This window comes from Zootoca vivipara, chromosome 17 (genome assembly GCF_963506605.1).
Source record: "Zootoca vivipara chromosome 17, rZooViv1.1, whole genome shotgun sequence".
Classification (NCBI taxonomy): Eukaryota; Metazoa; Chordata; class Lepidosauria; order Squamata; family Lacertidae; genus Zootoca; species Zootoca vivipara.
In genome coordinates, this window is record NC_083292.1 from 36,423,207 (window position 1) to 36,442,211 (window position 19,005).

General features: G+C 44.5%; 1 protein-coding gene across 1 annotated transcript; it reads right to left on the reverse strand.

The window, feature by feature from the left end:
• Positions 1–1,266: 1,266 nt before the first annotated feature.
• LOC118076322 (acanthoscurrin-2) lies at positions 1,267–5,937 on the reverse strand. Its single transcript, XM_035098985.2, has 2 exons — positions 5,821–5,937; positions 1,267–2,443 (listed from the first exon to the last, which is right to left on the reverse strand). The coding sequence occupies exon 2, from the start codon at positions 2,419–2,421 to the stop codon at positions 1,750–1,752; it is 672 nt and encodes a 223-aa protein (XP_034954876.2). The 5' UTR covers positions 2,422–2,443; positions 5,821–5,937; the 3' UTR covers positions 1,267–1,749.
• Between the last annotated feature and the right edge of the window lie 13,068 nt (positions 5,938–19,005).

Sequence of the window (19,005 nt, forward strand, 5' to 3'; positions counted from 1 at the left end):
AGAGAATCCAGGCAGGCAGATTCTCCAACCCATGCTCAGGGTATGGCAGTGGTGGAATTTGGTATCTGAAATTTCAGCAGCGCCCTTTGAGATGCAACAATTCTGTGTCTCTCCTGCCTTGCACCTTCTGTGCACTCAGTGCTCCTGAGAATCAGCTCTCTGGTCACAACCTGTTTTCTCCCATTTGCCTGCCCCGTTCCTAATAGTTCTTCCTCTTGTTTATGCTGAAAATGTGATGTTTAGCTCTCTCTTCTTCCTTTTGAGCTGCTGATAGTGTTTTATAGGTTGTATTTCTTGGGAGAAAAAGCAATGACAAACTTAAACAGCATCTTAAAAAACAGAGGCATCACCTTGCTGACAAAGGTCCGTATAGTTAAAGCTATTGTTTTCCCAGTAGTGATGTATGGAAGTGAGAGCTGGACCATAAAGAAGGCTGATTGCTGAAGAATTGATGCTTTTGAATTATGGTTCTGGAGGAGGCTCTTGAGAGTCCCATGGACTGCAAGAAGATCAAACCTATCCATTCTGAAGGAAATCAGCCCTGAGTGCTCACTGGAAGGACAGATCGTGAAGCTGAGGCTCCAATACTTTGGCCACCTCATGAGAAGAGAAGACTCCCTGGAAAAGACCCTGATGTTGGGAAAGATGGAGGGCACAAGGAGAAGGGGACGACAGAGGACGAGATGGCTGGACAGTGTTCTTGAAGCTACAAACATGAGTTTGACCAAACTGCGGGAGGCAGTGGAAGACAGGGGCAGTGGAACCCTCCACTCTTGCATTCAATGTACCCTAGATAAGTGCTGTTTGCTGAGTTTGCAATTGCTATGGGTGTTTGGAAGGGATTTGCGTGGAACTCTGTGGTTCTCTGAAATAAACTCTTGCAATTCATTTTAAATCAATATATTTTTGTTCAGATAATGATCTCTAACCCACTAACTTCTTCCTCTAAAGGGGAATAAAATGGAGAAAGATCCAGTGACTCGGTTTACCTGGAAGGTTTCCGTATTCCTTGTGAATAGCCCTCCATGTGGTAATGGCTAGAATTATTGGGGTTTTTTTTGGTTTTGTTTTTTTACAGACCAGCTTGAATTGAACTGGGTGCAAAATCACCCTCAAATGGAACCCTCATTTGGGTGCCCTTGAATCGTTTAGTTCCTTGCTCATGTGTCAGCCCAACCTGCCTATTTTGAAGTATGAGGGGAATACAAACTTGACAGGAGGGGAAATTTTGTGATGCAAAAAAAAGAGCTTTAATGACAAAGGGAATGAAGAAACAGCAGTATTTTTTTTCAGCAGGGAAAAGAGTGATAAATTAGAATGCAATTGATTTGTCAATCTGCACTATTGGTTATGGAAAAACAGTCACAAGATTTCAGTGGGTACAGTTTAAAGCATTCAAGAATCTCTTCAAACAGGATAGTTGTGGGTCGTTCATCATCAGAGCGGAGAAAAGGGGTGGACTTATATGCTCTCCCCACCCCCTTCAAGTCATAGACGCGAAGTTTGTAGAAAGTAACATAGCCTGGAAAGGATATTTCTGTGAGTTATTTCTTCTTGTGTGCAATTGTGGAAACAAAAATGCACACAGAGTTCAAGTGTGGATTCGCTGATCATTCAGTTCAAGGAGCTTGCATCAGCAGGTGACAGAAGGCGAAGGGTTTCCCCAAGTCCACTCCTGCAAGTTCAAGCTTTGGGTTCGTCTTTTGTTTCTGCGGTTGTCCTATGAGCTTTGGGTTGTTTCCTCTGGGTTCAGTAGCAGGTGTAGCATGCGGTACTAGGCAGCAGTGCCAAGCTTCCACCATAGGAGCCGCCATAAGACCTGCTGCTGTAGCCGCCACTTCCACCATATCCGCTTCTGCGGCCTCCAGAGTATCTACTGCCACCATATCCACCACTACCATATCCACCACTTCGACCATATCCGCCACTGCTGTATCCACCACTTCCACCATATCCGCCACTGCTGTATCCACCACTTCCACCATATCCGCCACTGCCGTATCCACCCCTTCCACCGTATCCGTCACTGCCGTATCCACCCCTTCCACCATATCCACCACTGCTGTAGCCACCACTGCCACTGTATCGGCGTCCCCCGCTCATTCGGCGTCCTCCTCCTCTTATTAGTTGGACACTGCCTCCAGCTCCACCAATATCACCACCCACACTGCCGCCACCTATGCCCATCCCACCACTGCTACCAATAGCACGGCCACCACCCATTCCTCCCCCAATTCCTCCACTGCCTCCATATCCACCGCCATAGCCTGCACACGGGTTGTATTGCTCAATGCCAAAGTTTTGGTCAGGGCAGTAGAGAGCTGGTCCTGGAATATTTAGGACGAAGGGTGGTGGCTGTATTGTCACCGTGGATGCAGGACAGCTAGCATAACACATGTTCCCACCGCCTCCGACAGACATCTTTGCAGGGTGAGAGCTGTTTCTGAAAGAGAGCAATGAGAGATCAATGTGGTATGCAACATTTAATTCAACAGACACATTTCAAATCCCTACAGGTTAATAGAGAGGCAGCTCACACAGATGTCCATGAACAGATGTGCCCCACAGCTGGATCAATCCAACGGCCCATCTAGTCCTCTTTTCACATTGGCCAACCAGATGCCTACAGAAAGCCCACAAGTAGCCACTCTCCCCACTTGCCATTCCCAGAAACTGGTATTCAGTGACATTGTGCCTCTGGCAGTGGAGCGTGAACACAGTCATTGTGACTAGAAGCCATTGATATCCTTCTCCTCCATTAATTCAATGGTTCTAGATTGCAACTCCCATCAGCCCTGACCATTGGCATGCTGGCTGCACGGACTGCTGGAAGGTGACATTTGTGAGAACATCAGAGGAGCTCTAAAGACAGTGGCCCATCTAGTCCAACATCCTGTTCCCACAGTGGCCAATTAAATTTCTCTGGGATGCCCATGAGCAGGGCATGAATGCAAGAGCCCCTCATTGTTACTCATAAAAAATAAGAAGAACCTGACTGCTGGATGAGGCTAGCAGCCCATTTGAACCAACCTTCTGTTCTCACAGTGGCCCACAACCACTGCAACAGCACTCTGCCCATTTACGATACCCAGCAACTAGAACACATTCTATTGTAGAGGCAATTACCTGCCAATTGCCCAGCTGGCATAGTTTACACAAGTCATGTATTAAGGAAATTAGGAGTGGTAATGATGTCACTTTGGAACAGGGTTCTTTAACCTTACATCCCTAGAGGTTCTTGGGCCACAACTCCCAAACTTCGGCCCTCCAGATTATTTGGACTACAATTCCCATCCCCCCCCCAACCACTGGTCCTGTTAGCTAAGGATCATGGGAGTTGTAGGCCAAAACATCTGGAGGGCCACAGTTTGAGGATGCCTGGTCAAGAATGATGGGACTTGCCCAACAACATCAGTGGACTGATGAAGATCGCTTTAGACTTTAATGCTTCATGGCAGTGTCTAACAACGCAACTGTCATTGGCAGACAGCAGCCTGTGAAGACTATAATGCCCATGCCCTTCTTGGGGGCTTCTGATTGGCCAACTGTGGGAAACAGGACATTGGGTCTGGTGGACCTTTGGCCTGCTAATCCAGAAGGTTATACAGAAATAGGGTCACTTTAATGGCGTTGGATCAAGTGCCTTTGTGTACATCGTTTTCTCAAGGTGCAACAGAAAATTTTGCTCATTGGTGAAAACAATGTACAAAAAGAATCTTGAAGTATCGAGCCTACAGTTACACTGTATTTTGTTATTCTATTTGTTTGCAGTAATTCAGCAATGCACACATGCACATTCAGAATGTGGAGAGGGATAATGCCAAGGAAATACCATCAGCAGCAAATTAGGCATTCCAATATTGATTCTAGAAATTCTCCATATTAAATCGGAACTTGAGAGACGTCTATTGCAATGTGGAAAGAATCCATGTTACGCCAAAGGGACAAGGGAATCCTTTCCTCCCTAGTTTACTTGCCAGCTTAGAAGATACTTTGGAGTTCTGCATCATTCATTCTTTCCCCTGCTGCATCCTTTTTATGACTTGCTTATAGCCATGCTTCTCTGTTGCGCTATATAGGCTAGAGGAGATTGCATATGGATACGAACTTAAAAACAAAAGAAATGCAACAGTAAGGCTGGGAGGCAGGGCTGGTCTCAAGGAGGGGCAAAGGAACCTGCAGAGAGGACTTTCTTCTAACTGCTTCTCTAACTGGTAATGTTTATGGGAAGAGGCAGTGGCAGAGCTCCCAAATAGCATGCAGAACACTGCAGGTTCAACCCCCAGGATCTGCAAGTAGGGTTGGGACGGACTCCTGCCTGAAATTCCAGAGATTTCTTGCCAGTCCATGTAGAAAATGTCATGTAGATGGACCAATGACTTGGCTTGGTAGAAAGCCACCTCCTATGGAGATTCCCAGCCAGTGTCCACTGGACTTGCTGCAAGCAAGAAGATACTGAGAAAGGGTGGGTTATTTTGTCCTGAGGCCCACCCAACCCTGGTGGTGAATTCCACTCTGCAGCCTCCGCAGCCTCAGAGTTCTCAGCTCTTCAGAGAGCAGGAGGAGAAGCCTTCCACTGCTCTAAAGGAATGGGGAAGCCCATATGTGTGGAATTTAAGCTTGAAAAGAACATTTTCAAAAGAATCCACAATCTTGTTGATAAGTTCTATCTTAACACTGGCAAATTTGTCAACTTTTAAAGTTTTCCCACCCTCTACCCATTTGCTTCCAAGGAGTGTGGTGGAGTCTCCTTCTTTGGAGGTCTTTCAGCAGAGGCTTGGCAGGCATATGTCAATAATGCTTTGATGGTGTTTCCTGCTTGGCAGGGGGTTGGATTGGATGGCCCTTGTGGGATGGCCATTTTCAAAAGAATCCATAATCTTGTTTATAAGTTCTAACTTAACACTGGCTAATTGGTCAACTTTTAAAGTTTGTCAGCTTTTAAAGTTTTCCCACCCTCTACCCATTTGCTACCAAGGAGTGTGGTGGAGTCTCCTTCTTTGGAGGTCTTTCAGCAGAGGCTTGACAGGCATATGTCAAGAATGCTTTGATGGTGTTGGACTGGATGGCCCTTGTGGTCTCTTCCAACTCTATGATTCTAAAAATACTTGCATCTGTTTCCTTGATTCATAATGTTTAGCAGAGGGGCAGAACATACGGACATAAGACCATAAGAAGAGCCTGTTGGAACAGGCCAATGGCCCATCCAGTATAGCATCCTTTTCTCACAGTGGGCAATCAGATTTCTCCCGTAAGCCCACAGGGGGAGTATGAATGCAAGTCTCCTCCCTAATTGTTAGCCATAAGAACATCAGAACAGCCTGGCTGCTAGATCAGGCCAATAGTCCAAATAGTTCAACATCCTGCTCACACAGTTGCTAAGCAGATGCACCAAAGACAAGCCCACAAGCAAGACCAGAGCACAAAAACACACTCTTCTCCCCTGCAGCTTCCAGCAAGCAGCAAACAGAAGCATTAGTGCTTCCAGCAATGGAGGTGTAGCACAGCCATCATCTGCTTTGCATGCAGAAGTTCCCATGTTTGCCCTCCAGCATCTCCAGGTAGGGTTGGGAATGTTCCCAGCCATAACCCCTGTTTCCACTCAGTAAAGCACACACTGAGCCAGTTGGACCAATGGTCTGAACAGCACAAAGGCGGTTTCTATGTTCCTAGGATGAAAATTCAGATTCAAGCAACATTAAATGGAGGGGTTATTTGTGGGCATAATCAAGCTGAAGGAATCAGCTTGAAGAGCTTCATTCCTCTCCAAATTCATTTCAATTGCAATATCAGCTCTGAAAGACACCCTCTTCGACTTACCTGTGCTTGTTAGTGGAGGATGAAAAGAGTCAAGAGAGACGATGAAGGCAGTCCTTGGGTGCCGACCTTTTTATACAGTCTCATCCACCACCAGGTGAGTATGACACACTTTTGGTTGTGAATTAATCCATTGACACCGCCATGGAAATTGCTCTTAAGTAATCACCCACTCCCCATACTCTCCAGTGTTTGATTATCAAGCCGATAGGAATAATCACCTTATTGATTGTGTTTACTATTTTCTGTCTTGCGACGCAGCACACTATGGACTCCACCCAACAAGGTTGCCAAATGGAGGTTATGGACTCTTGGTCTTAATAGCTTAAGTGTAAAGGAGTCCATCTGTGTAAACACTTTGCACACCGTTCCAAACGTGGAATCACATACCTTGCTTGTTCCAATTGTCCCTAATTATTGGGGAAGGTCCCAATGTACTAAATATTTCCCAGGACATAGTTAAACTTTGGAACGTGCTTCCATGAGATGTAGTGATGGTCACCAACTTAGACAACTCTGAAAGGGGGCTAGGCAAATTTATAGAGGATAATATGACTATCAATGTCCAGAAATCATTATGGCCATTTATACTACCTCCACGATCAGAGACAGCATATTCAAGAATCACGTTAAATATTGCAGTGGGTTAACTAACAGCCTGTTTTACTTTGGGCTGCGAATTCTAATTATAAACTGTAACAATGAATGGAAATTTCTTAAAATACAGTTATGAGAAAGGGATAGGATAGAGAAGGAAAGAGTATTTACTGGAGAGAGAAAGAAGGACAGGAATAGAAAAGAATGAGAAAATGTGTGTATGTGTGTGTGTGTGTGTGTGTGTGTGTGAGAGAGAGAGAGAGAGAGAGAGAGAGAGAGAGAGAGAGAGAGAGAGAGAGAGAGAGAGAGAGAGAGAGGAGAGTGTCAACTTGGCTCCACCACCATGGGTGCCTGGGGCCATGCATGGAGTTTGGGAATCCTTGAACTAGATGATCCACAGGGTCCCTTCCAACTCTATGATTCTATGCTCTGTTTTGTTTTGTGTTTTTTTTAAAAATCAATTAATGTTTAATTGTTTTAAAATGACCCCCCCCCATGTTTATAGCTGTTCTTGTTTTATCTGCATGCTGCCTTAAGTCCCCGTCAGGGAAAAAGTTGAGGTAAAAAATAAATACATAAATACATAACAAAATAAGTGAATTCTTTTTTATGAATCCTGATGAACCAGGCTGGTCAAAGTTCCATCTTTTCCAGCCCTGTTCTCAGATCTGATGTGAAGTCTACAAGCAGAACAACTTCCATCTTCATAGTTCCGTCTTGAGAGAGGAAGAGAAACTTTTCTTTACCATGTCATGCATGGTTTTTATAAACGTCTACCATGCTGCCTTTTGCTTGCCTTTTCTCTAAGCAAAACAGCCCAAATGCTGTCTAAAGTCGACCTAATTTAGAGCTTTCAGCTCTAGTTCCGGTGGTCCCTACGGTATGAGGTTTTGCTCGTTTATCCCAGTTGGCCTAGGTGGGGCTCTAAGCAACATGGTTTACACAACAGAGATCTAGTTCTCCATCAATGAAAGGAAGATGTTGAAAAACACCCAGATCACCTGCCTCATCTCTCAGGGTGAAGCCGATGGATGCACACGCCTTTTCCAGCTGCTATGCCTTTCGACATGAATCAGCTGGTGATTACAGCTTTATCTGAACAAAGGGATGCAAATATTAAAAAAGAAAGAAAGAAGATAGGAGGACATGCCATGACCCAATTAAATCCATTTCCATTTTGGAACACTCATCTCCACCCTTCCGCCAAGAATTGGGTGTCGGGACGTCTCTGTCCACAAAAGCCCTACAAAGCAAGTCAGGCTGAAAGAGGTTGACCCATCACCACCCTGTTAGTATTAGGGCCTTGTTTATTTTTAAGCCCTTTGGCCTGATCCAGCAGAGCTTTCTAAATTTCTAAAGTTCGGCACGGTTTCAGCATATCCTACTTATCAACAACAGAAGAAAGGTACCAGTAGTAACAACTTTATTGCGGCCCTGAAATCAGGGAAATGACTGACACGGGGCACAGGTATTGGGTGAAATCAAGCCAATGTTGGCAAGTTAAATTAACGGAATATGCTGAATGGCAAAACTGACAATGAAACTAAGAGGAAGAGACCACAACAAATATAAGGAAAAATGGAAGGTGTTTATTGCATATATACAGAAGCATTGCACACAGCTGAATACATTAGCAGGGTTTTAAGATTACTTGTAATTATGTTATGAATGGACAATAGGTAATTTAAATAGGTTCAAAATTTAATAATGGGCATACAGTATGTTGATAAATAATAGAACCAAGGAAGGGACTAGAGAGAAGTCAATTTGTTTTGTTTTGTTCTTGTATTGTTGTTTCTATTTTTGGAAAATTAATAAAATGTAATCAAGAAAAAAAGAAAGAAATCAGGCCAGTGGACCAGGGTCATTTCTTCCTTCTACTCTGCCCCTGCTGGTGGAGTGGCACTCCACTGTGTTGGGGAAGCACCCAACCTCACTCCAATGGAATGTACCCTTAAGGAGGACCCGAGCACAAGAGTCTCTCTGGGTCACCGAGGTGAGAGAATCCAGGCAGGCAGATTCTCCAACCCATGCTCAGGGTATGGCAGTGGTGGAATTTGGTATCTGAAATTTCAGCAGGGCCCTGTGAGATGCAACAATTCTGCCTCTCTCCTGCCTTGCACCTTCTGTTGTTTGTCATTATTGCAGTGCACATCTTGGCTTGGCACTCAGTGCTCCTGAGAATCAACCCTCTGGTCAAAACCTGTTTCCTCCCATAACATTTGCCTGCCCCGTTCCTAATGGGTCTTCCTTTTGTTTATGCTGAAAATGTGATGTTTAGCTCTCTCTTCTTCCTTTTAACTTGCTGATAGCGTTTTATAGGTTGTATTTCTTGGGAGAAAAAGCAATGACAAACCTAGACAGAATTGATGCTTTTGAATTATGGTGCTGGAGGAGGCTCTTGAGAGTCCCATGGACTGCAAGAAGATCAAACCTATCCATTCTGAAGGAAATCAGCCCTGAGTGCTCACTGGAAGGACAGATCGTGAAGCTGAGGCTCCAATACTTTGGCCACCTCATGAGAAGAGAAGACTCCCTGGAAAAGACCCTGATGTTGGGAAAGATGGAGGGCACAAGGAGAAGAGGACGACAGAGGACGAGATGGTTGGACAGTGTTCTCGAAGCCACCAACATGAGTCTGAGCAAACTGTGGGAGGCAGTGGAAGACAGAAGTGCCTGGCGTGCTCTGGTCCATGGGGTCACAAAGAGTCGGACACGACTAAACAACAACAGATTGTATTTGTATGCTCTGAACAGCCCTGAGATCTTTGGATGGAGAGCGGTATATACATTTAATAATGAAATAAATAAATCCCAATGGGAATCAAGGGAGGACGTGATAAATGTAGTTTTCTTCGAGCCTTTAAGATTTATTGATTGTGAAAATCAAAAGAGGAAGGAGACAGGGAACACATCAGAGGGTGAGGCTGTCCTGAAGAGAAATGTTGCAGAAGGGTGCTGGTTCATTGGTAAAGCACCTGTTTTGCATGGAGATAGTCCCAGGTTGAAATCCTGGCATCTCCAAAAAGATTCCCTGTCTGAAACCCTGGAGAACTATAGCCAGACAACATGGGGCAATACTGAGTTGGATGGACCAAAGGTTTTGATTTGATAAATAACATAAGAGCATGCTGGATCAGGCCAATGGCCCATCAAGTCTGGTATCCTGTACTCATAGTGCCCAAGCTGATGCCTACAGCAAACTCACAAGCAGGAGACAAGGACAATAGCTCTCTTCCCTGCTGTGGCTTCCAACAACTGGTATAATGAAGCTTCCTGTTTTCCTTTGGGGATAGACTGTAGCTCAGGGGTAGAGTATCTGCTTAATATGAAGGAGGCCCCAGGTTCAATCCTTGGCATCTCCAGGTAGGTCTAAGAAAAGACTTGCTGTCTGAAACCCTGGAGAGCTATTGCCGCTCAGTGTATGCAGTGCAAACCTAAGATGGAACAGTTTCCTATGATACTGAACTGGGTTGGGGGATGAGGGTAGTCTCTGTAGAGGACAGAATATGGATATAGATATAATAATAATTAAATAAAAACATTAGTTTTATTGTTTTGTAACTGCACGTTCTACTATCGTAACCCTCCCTAGGGCCTTATGGAGAAGGGGTGGATAAGAAACCTCATTCATTAAGTTCCGGTAAATAATTAGAAAGATTGCTCATTTCCTGCTTCAGGCAATGAGGGTAGTTATGACTCACATTTGGAAGCATCTTAAGGGAACTACGGTAGAAGCTTGACACACTTAGGTTTGTTTTCTTCTTGATACGAGAGAGATAAATTGAAGCAAAAGTTTCGCTTGCTTTGTTGTTGTTTGCTGTTTAGTTGTTTAGTTGTGTCCAACTCTTTGTGACCCCATGGACCAGAGCACGCCAAGCACTCCTGTCTTCCACTGCATCCCACAGTTTGGTCAAACTCATGCTAGTAGCTCCGAGAAAACTGTCCAACCATCTCGTCTTCTGTCGTCCCCTTCTCCTTTTGCCCTCAATCTTTCCCAGCATCAGAGTCTTTTCCAGGGAGTCTTCTCTTCTCATGTGGTGGCCAAAGTATTGGAGCCTCAGCTTCAGGATCTGTCCTTCCAGTGAGCACTCAGGGCTGATTTCCTTCAGAATGGATAGGTTTGATCTTCTTGCAGTCCATGGGACTCTCAAGAGTCTCCTCCAGCACCATCATTCAAAACCATCAATTCTTTGCTTAGAGGCCAAATAAAACAAGGCACGCTCCATTCAGTGTTATTCAGTTTACTCGGGGACAGGAAGAGTTTGGGAAAGTGCCAATACAGTAGGCACTCTTGTGAAATGGATGGTAGAGCCAGTTCTTTGTTCCAAAAATTGTGTTGGAAAAGAAGGAACATATGCATACATGCAAAGGATCCCAGAAAAAAATGAGACATGCTGGTTTTTTATGTGCAGTTGCCACTTGGGGTGCCATGCTGTTGTCCCATACCCTTGCCTTGAAAAAGGACATTCGGGGGCCAATACACACAAGATCTCACACTGAAAAAGTGCTTTTTCAAGGTGGGATCACAGTGCAGGTCATGAACCCAGGAGTTCATCCCAGCAGACGTGTGTCCCGTCTCTTTATCTGAAAAAGTTGGTAGTAAGTACCGTGTGGACGTGGGTGGTGCTGTGGGCTAAACCACAGAGCCTAGGGCTTGCCGATCAGAAGGTTGGCGGTTTGAATCCCCGCAACAGGGTGAGCTCCCGTTGCTCAATCCCAGCTCCTGCCAACCTAGCAGTTCGAAAGCACGTCAAAGTGCAAATAGATAAATAGGTACCGCTACAGCGGGAAGGTAAACGCCGTTTCCGTGTGCTGTTCTGGTTCGCCAGAAGCGACTTTGTCATGCTGGCCACATGACCTGGAAGCTGTACGCCCGCTCCCTTGGCCAATAATGAGAGATGAGCGCAGCAACCCCAGAGTGGGTCACGACTGGACCTAATGGTCAAGGGTCCCTTTACCTTTACCTTTACCATGTGGATAGACAGGGTCTATTCCTGCATTGCAGGTTGTACCACACCCTCTAACATTTCTCTGATGAAAATAGGGATGTCGTATTCAATTATTTTTATTCTTATTATTTTTATTTAAACCTCACTTATCTGATTGGGTTGCCCCAGCCACTCTGTGCAGTTTCCAACATATAAATTTTTTTAATAAAACATTAAACAACTTCCCTATATAGGGCTGCCTTCAGATGTCTTCTAAAGGTTGTATAATTAATTATCTCCTTGGCTTGAGGGGTCACACAACTCCATACCCTACAATATTTCTCTGATTCTGTCTCAGTCCCTCGGTTGTGGCAATCCCTCCCCACAGTGGTGCAGCTGCCGGTTAGCCTTCCTTCTCCCCAGAGCGGTCAACCAGATGCCCCAATAGGAAACCCTCCAGCGAAAGGGCACGCTCCCCTCCTGTGCCTTCTAGTAACTGATATTTAGAAGCACTATTGACTCTGACTATGGAGGCAGAGAAAAGGCGTCATGGCTGTGATGGGGGGGGGGAGATACGTTGGAGGGAAAAACTAGCAGAAACAATAATGATAAAGTTCTCATCAGGAATTGCAACAGTCTCACCTTCACAAATAAAGAACCATATAATTAAAAGCCACTACTCCCTTAAAAGTGGAGTAAACATTGTATTAAATCTTGTATGGGTGGCAATTAATTGCATTCTGTGTGTGTGTAGTGGGGGGTGGCTCATATCCTTGATGCTGCCCCCAAAACAGTATAAAAATGCAGGCAACTCAAAACACTCCTAGAATCTTCATCTGATACCGTTGTGGCTTCTCCTTGCCAAATATCCAGGTAAGAGAGTAAGCAGACCAGCTTCTGAAATGCTCCTTGTTGGCTGCTTTTATTTTTACTTGGTTCAGGTCTGGATCCAGAATTAGAGTTGTGCATCCCATTGATGCTAGGGAATAGCATAATGTAAGGGTAGTAGATGTGTATGTATGTATGTGTGCTCATGTTGTTTTGTCAGTTATGAATATATAGGTATTTTGATTTTCTTGATTCAAATCTGTTTTCGGAAGCTCAGGTCTCTAACATCTCAATATCTTGCACTGTAGCTAAGTTTGCTTACTTGACATTGTTTCCTTATCTGATTTCTCCCATTACATATATTTATTGTACTACAGCTGCATGGTAGACAGCACAGTGCTTTCCAAATGATGATGGACTCCCACCACCATCAAGTATCTAAACACATGAATGTAGCAAAGGAGCTACATTGCACCAAACCATACCATTGGTCCATCAGATTAGGCATTGTCTACACCTGGGATGGTGAGCCTGTTGCCCTCCAGATGTTGTTGAGGTACAACTCCACTCAGCCTTGACCCAAGGCCCTGCTGGCTGGGGCTGATAGGAGTTGGAGTCCAGCGACATCTGGAGGACTTCATATGGGCTACAGGCTTGCTCTGCTCTCCAGTCCTCTTCTACAGAATTCTGGTTTAACCAGGAAAGTGTTGGGAATTAATCCCACAATTGGAGCATGAAGAGGCCCAGAATGATGGGATAGATTGGGCTGTGGCCCCTTCTAATACTGGACAGGTGGTGATGGCCACCAACTTGGATGACTTTAAAAGAAGTGTAGACAAGGTTAAGGAGGATAAGCTACTTCAACTGCTGGCCTCTGAATGCCAGTTGCTGGGAATCACAAGCAGGGAGAGTGCTCCTGAGTTTAGCCCCCTTGCAGGCTTCCCATAGACACCTGGTTGGCCACTGTCATGAACTACATGGAGATATATTGACCAGACTGGTCTGACGGGAGGATGAAAATGGGGAATTGTTGACACTGGACTCTGGTGAGGGGCCCAGTAGGCTGGAGGACATTGATTCAGACCCCAGGAAGGTGGCAAGCGGACTGTAAGGACATAATTCTACCTTGGTGCCATCAGGCACCTCAGATGCTACATCACATTTGCCTGATGCAACACCAGAACTATCTTCCATGCCTTCTCCCAGTGAGGAGGTTCCTGCAGATAGATTACACAGTGAGGCAACCGTGTCAGTTCCACCTCCATCACCAAGGATATGGAGATGACTGTGCCCAGTTGCATGGCTTTGGATACCACCCACACAACTGACTGTGCACACCTCACTCTTCAAAAGGAGAGCTTTGGGGAGTGTCAAATGTTGGGACAACCCCAGCCCCTGTTGTACCTGTTGAGTGCCGACCAATGTTTAACCTGACTTATGTTAGGGGTGGCGCTATGGTCTAAACCACAGAGCCTAGGGCTTGCCGACCTTTAAATTATGTTTAAATCTGTTACTATATGGCTTTGTGGTAGTAAGCTTTTGTTACTATCACCCAATGGTCATTGGAATCTCCCAGATAATGTATTTTCTTTTAGGAATACAAACTCCCAAATAATTAATTTCAAATATATGTATATAAAAATTTCTGCAAATTTTAGCCTGAGATCAATGAATTGGCCCCTGGGTAAGGTAAACTTGGCCCTTTTTGAAATAATTGGGGCCCGGTCACCAAGCTGAAAATAGTTTTAAGGTTAGAGGCTGTATTTCAATATTTTGTGGATATTCACAGAGCCACCCAGAGAAAGTTTTTAGTGGGTACACACATGGAAAATAAATGAAATGGAAGGTTACAGCAAACGGAACATCATGTGAAGAATTCTGGAAACTGATTACTCCTCCTGCCATAGCTGCCAAGTTATCCCTTTTTTAAAGGGATTTTCCCTTATGCTGAATAGGCTTCCTCGCGAAAAAAGGGAAAACTTGGCAGCTATGCCTCCTGCAATGGTTCCACAATGGAAATAAGACCAGATAATTTCAAAATCTAAGAAGAAAATAGCTGAGAATAATCACAGAAGATCTCTAACCATGTTTTACTTGCTTGCTTTCATCCTACGCCTTCACTGTGATTCCTGCATTGCAGGGAGTTGGTCTACGTGACCCTTTTGGGTTCTTTCAACTCTATGGTTCCAATATTCCTGTATGCATTTACCTCCTCTGCTCACCAAACCCTGGAGTCTCTACATCAATATTTCAGCTGCCCTTCATCTGAAGGCCTCCCTGATATTTGCTGCCCTACAGAATTGCCTCCAAAACTAGCTAACCCATAGAATCACCACCAAATAGGGCCTGAATTGAACTTCTGTAGGACACTTAGAGCTCTAGGGGATTGCAACTGCATGACTAAAACATTTTGCTAAGACACTATGCATTCCCAAGTAGGTACCTCGTATCTATATAGGTCTCCTGCCTTCTTGTGTTGCTTCCCAAATGGTTTTTGCTCCCTCTACAAACTCTGTTTTGCACCTCCCTCTGGAATGCTGCTTTGTCTCATTCTACTACTAACACCCACCCATTCTGGGAGTTAGAATGCTGATAGACATTCTATAACTTCACAGCAACTTTGCCGGTGATGGAAGCATCTCAGCATGAAGACAAGCGTGCCCCATCTATTTGAGTTTAGTCATAGATTTAGAGGGAAGACACTTATATTCAGATGGAAGGATAGATAAGTCTAGGCATTGCCTTGACTAACAAGGATTAACAACCATTTCAAAATTAGACAATGTTCATTTCTGAAACATTTTATTTTCAATGTTTTATATGGTCTTTAAGCAACCCTATGAGGTAGATGAAGTTTAGAGAGTGTGATTAGCCAAGACCCACTATTGTAGTTTGGGCAGAAAGTGGATCTGAACCAAAGTTGCCTTGCTTGATAGTGGCTCACCATGGACTGGATAAACAACAACAAAGTGAAGAAATGGAAATCAGAGACAAAGTGTATTAGTATTGTGTTCAATGGTCATCAGCTTTCCAACTTTTGAAATCTTACTAGGCATCGTCCGTGTATCTTAATAGCCATCTACTCTGCAGCCTTAAGTGTTAGAAACTTCAGTTTTCAAATTTGATATTCTCCAAGGAAGCCCAAATGCTGTCCACCAAATACTAAATTTTAGATGCTTTGATGAGTACAGTGGCACCTTAGTTTGTTGTCGTTTAGTCGTTTAGTCATGTCCGACTCTTCGTGACCCCATGGACCAGAGCACGCCAGGCACTCCTGTCTTCCACTGCCTCACGCAGTTTGGTCAAACTCATGTTCGTAGCTTCGAGAACACTGTCCAACCATCTCGTCCTCTGTCGTTCCCTTCTCCTTGTGCCCTCCATCTTTCCCAACATCAGGGTCTTTTCCAGGGAGTCCTCTCTTCTCATGAGGTGGCTAAAGTATTGGAGCCTCAGCTTCACGATCTGTCCTTCCAGTGAGCACTCAGGGCTGATTTCCTTCAGAATGGATAGGTTTGATCTTCTTGCAGTCCATGGGACTCTCAAGAGTCTCCTCCAGCACCATAATTCAAAAGCATCAATTCTTCGGCGATCAGCCTTCTTTATGGTCCAGCTCTCACTTCCATACATCACTACTGGGAAAACCATAGCTTTAACTATATGGACCTTTGTAGGCAAGGTGATGCCTCTGCTTTTTAAGATGCTGTCTAGGTTTGTCATTGCTTTTCTCCCAAGAAGCAGGAGTCTTTTAATTTCATGACTGCTGTCACCATCTGCGGTGATCAAGGAGCCCAAGAAAGTAAAATCTCTCACTGCCTCCATTTCTTCCCCTTCTATTTGCCAGGAGGTGATGGGACCAGTGGCCATGATCTTGGTTTTTTTGATGTTGACCTTCAGACCATATTTTGCGCTCTCCTCTTTCACCCTCATTAAAAGGTTCTTTAATTCCTCCTCACTTTCTGCCATCAAGGTTGTGTCATCTGCATATCTGAGGTTGATGATATTTCTTCCGGCAATCTTAATTCCGGCTTGGGATTCATCTAGTCCTGCTTGGGATTCATCTAGTTTAAGTGTACTTAAACTGAAGCAAACTTTCCCATTTAAAGTAATGGAAAGTGGATTAATCCATTCCAGGCGGGTCCGTGGAGTACTCAACCTGAAGTGTACTTAACCCGAGGTATGAGTGTAATTGGTTCCGGAAGTCCGTACTTAATCTGAAGCGTACTTAACCTGAAGCGAACTTTCCCATTGAAAGTAATGGAAAGTGGATTAATCCATTCCAAACAGGTCTGCAGAGTACTTAAACTGAAAATACTCAAACCGAGGCGTACTTAAACCGAGGTACGACTACAAAAAAAAAAAAAAAGGTTCCCCATATTTTGATCATCCATGTTTACTCTTTTGCCTGGTGTATTGTTCCAGAATCACCTCCATCAGGAAGCAATATGTCCGGAAGAAACTCATGCTATGCATCCTGTCCTGCATCCACGGTCAGAATACAGCCGCCACCCTTTGTATTGACCATCCCGGGACCTGCTCTTTGCTGCCCAAACCAGCCTTTGCGCATTGAACAACACAACCCTTGTGCTCGTCGTGGTGGGAGATCCTCTGCCTTTTTCTATGAAGCTCCCTCCGAACTGGAACCAGAGGATGAACCGACTTCTGGATATGGTTCAGGCATAGCAATGCTGTACCGAACCAGGATGGCGCTGCCTTGCAACTATCCCTGGCTCTAAGTGAGGAACAGAGGAACCCAAGGGAACAAAGAAATAAAGAAACATGGATGAGTTATTTTGCATGGACTTCTGGAAGCCCCCACAACCTCAAGTCATGTCATCTAGAACTGTTGGGGGCTAAAACTTCTGAAGTTCAGCTTTAAACATGACAGATCTTCTTGCTGTTTGTCGTTTGAAGGGTCTTTCTTCTAACTTCACACCCCCAACCATGGCAGATCCATATTAATATTCATGGGCACTAATTCTAAGGTTTTCTTTCATGTTCTTTTACGTATATCCTTTCTTAAAAAGAGGTATTTTATCTATACAAGATAAGGCTGCTCCTTAATAAAGCACCCCTAAAATCTGAGAACCTACGTAAACTACTGACCAGTTGCCAACCTCCCTTTTTTTTGGGGGGGGGGATTCTTGACCAGATCCCGGTGCTCTAGGGGGAGACCGTCTTTCTAGATAAAAAATTCCTCACACAATCATATTTGCAATTAAAAAAGCCAGTCTGCATTCTCATAAATTTACCCCCTAAATATATACTACAAAGAAACTTGAAAAGAACAGTTGACCTCATGTTTTGGCATATCTCATTACTATTAGTGTTGGCTAATGTTTAGAAGGGCATGAACCACTTTTAACACACACTTATTCTTAGAAAATAGATTTTTGGTGAAATTCTATCCATAGCTACTCAGAAGTAAGACCCATTGAGATTGGTGAAGCTAGTGTGTGTATATAGAATTTCAGACTTAAGCATGTGCTTTCTTCGCTATGGTGAAAATGAATTTTGCCCCTCATTTTCATTCATTTGTTGGCCACAAAAAATCTGATGCAAAGCCTAAAATTTTGAATGAGCAAAAAATGAGATCACGTTGTTAATACTGTCTCTTGTAGCTGATTTATGTCTGATTTGTTGTGAAACTTTGTGGTTGAAAGTGTAATCTGTTGTGTAATCATACTTGCCTGTTCTGTTCTCAGTTCAGTTTCAAGACCTTGCTTATCACTTTACTGTATATTAAACCTTGCAATGCATCATAGAAGCTTTCATGTTTCTAACAGTGGTTCCTGATTAGCATGGCAAACTGCTTAAGAGACTGCGGTTGCAATCTTTAAGCGCATGTAAAAAGGAAGAAGTCTCAATGAATTCCTAGGATCATAGAATCAGAAATCAGAGTCCCAGGGAAAGAGGTAAAGGTAAAGGTAAAGGGACCCCTGACCATTAGGTCCAGTCGTGACCGACTCTGGGGTTGCGGCGCTCATCTCGCGTTATTGGCCGAGGGAGCCGGCGTACAGCTTCCAGGTCATGTGGCCAGCATGGCAAAGCCGCTTCTGGCGAAACAGAGCAGCACACAGAAACGCTGTTTACCTTCCCGCTGTAGCGGTACCTATTTATCTACTTGCACTTTGACGTGCTTTTCAACTGCTAGGTTGGCAGGAGCTGGGACCGAGCTATGGGAGCTCACCCTGTCGCAAGGATTTGAACTGCCGACCTTCTGATTGGCAAGCCCTAGGCTTTGTGGTTTAACCCACAGTGCCACCTGCGTACTGATTATTAAACCACTTGTGGCACCCTCCACAAACAAACATATTCCAGGATTCTTTGGGAGAAGCCGGGGATGTTTAAAATGCTCTGAATGTATAAAGGTAAAAGGATAAAGGATCCCTGGAAGGTTAGGTCCAGTCAAAGGCGACTATGGGGTTGCAGTGCTCATCTCGCTTTTCAGGCCGAGCGAGATGGCATTTGTCCAGAGACAGCTTTCCAGATCATGTGGCCAGCATGACTAAACTGCTTCTGGCACAATGAAACACCGTGATGGAAACCAGAGTGCACGGAAACGCCGTTCACCCTCTCGCCACAGCAGTATCTATTTATCTACTTGCTCTGGTGTGCTTTCAAACTGCTAGGTTGGCAGGAGCTGGGACAGAGCAATGGGAGTTCACCCCATCGTGGGGATTCGAACCACCAAACTTCTGATCGGCAAGCCCAAGAGACTCAGTGGTTTAGACCACAGTGCCACCCATGTCCCATACTGAATGTATAGCACAGATGTGGCCATTATGCGTTGCCCCCCCATATTTAAAATCACACATCTGTCTCTGTGGCTCCA

Bases quoted from the DNA above. Each gene is read 5' to 3' on its own strand.
- LOC118076322 (XM_035098985.2), bottom strand. From the start codon at position 2,421: ATGTCTGTCGGAGGCGGTGGGAACATGTGTTATGCTAGCTGTCCTGCA.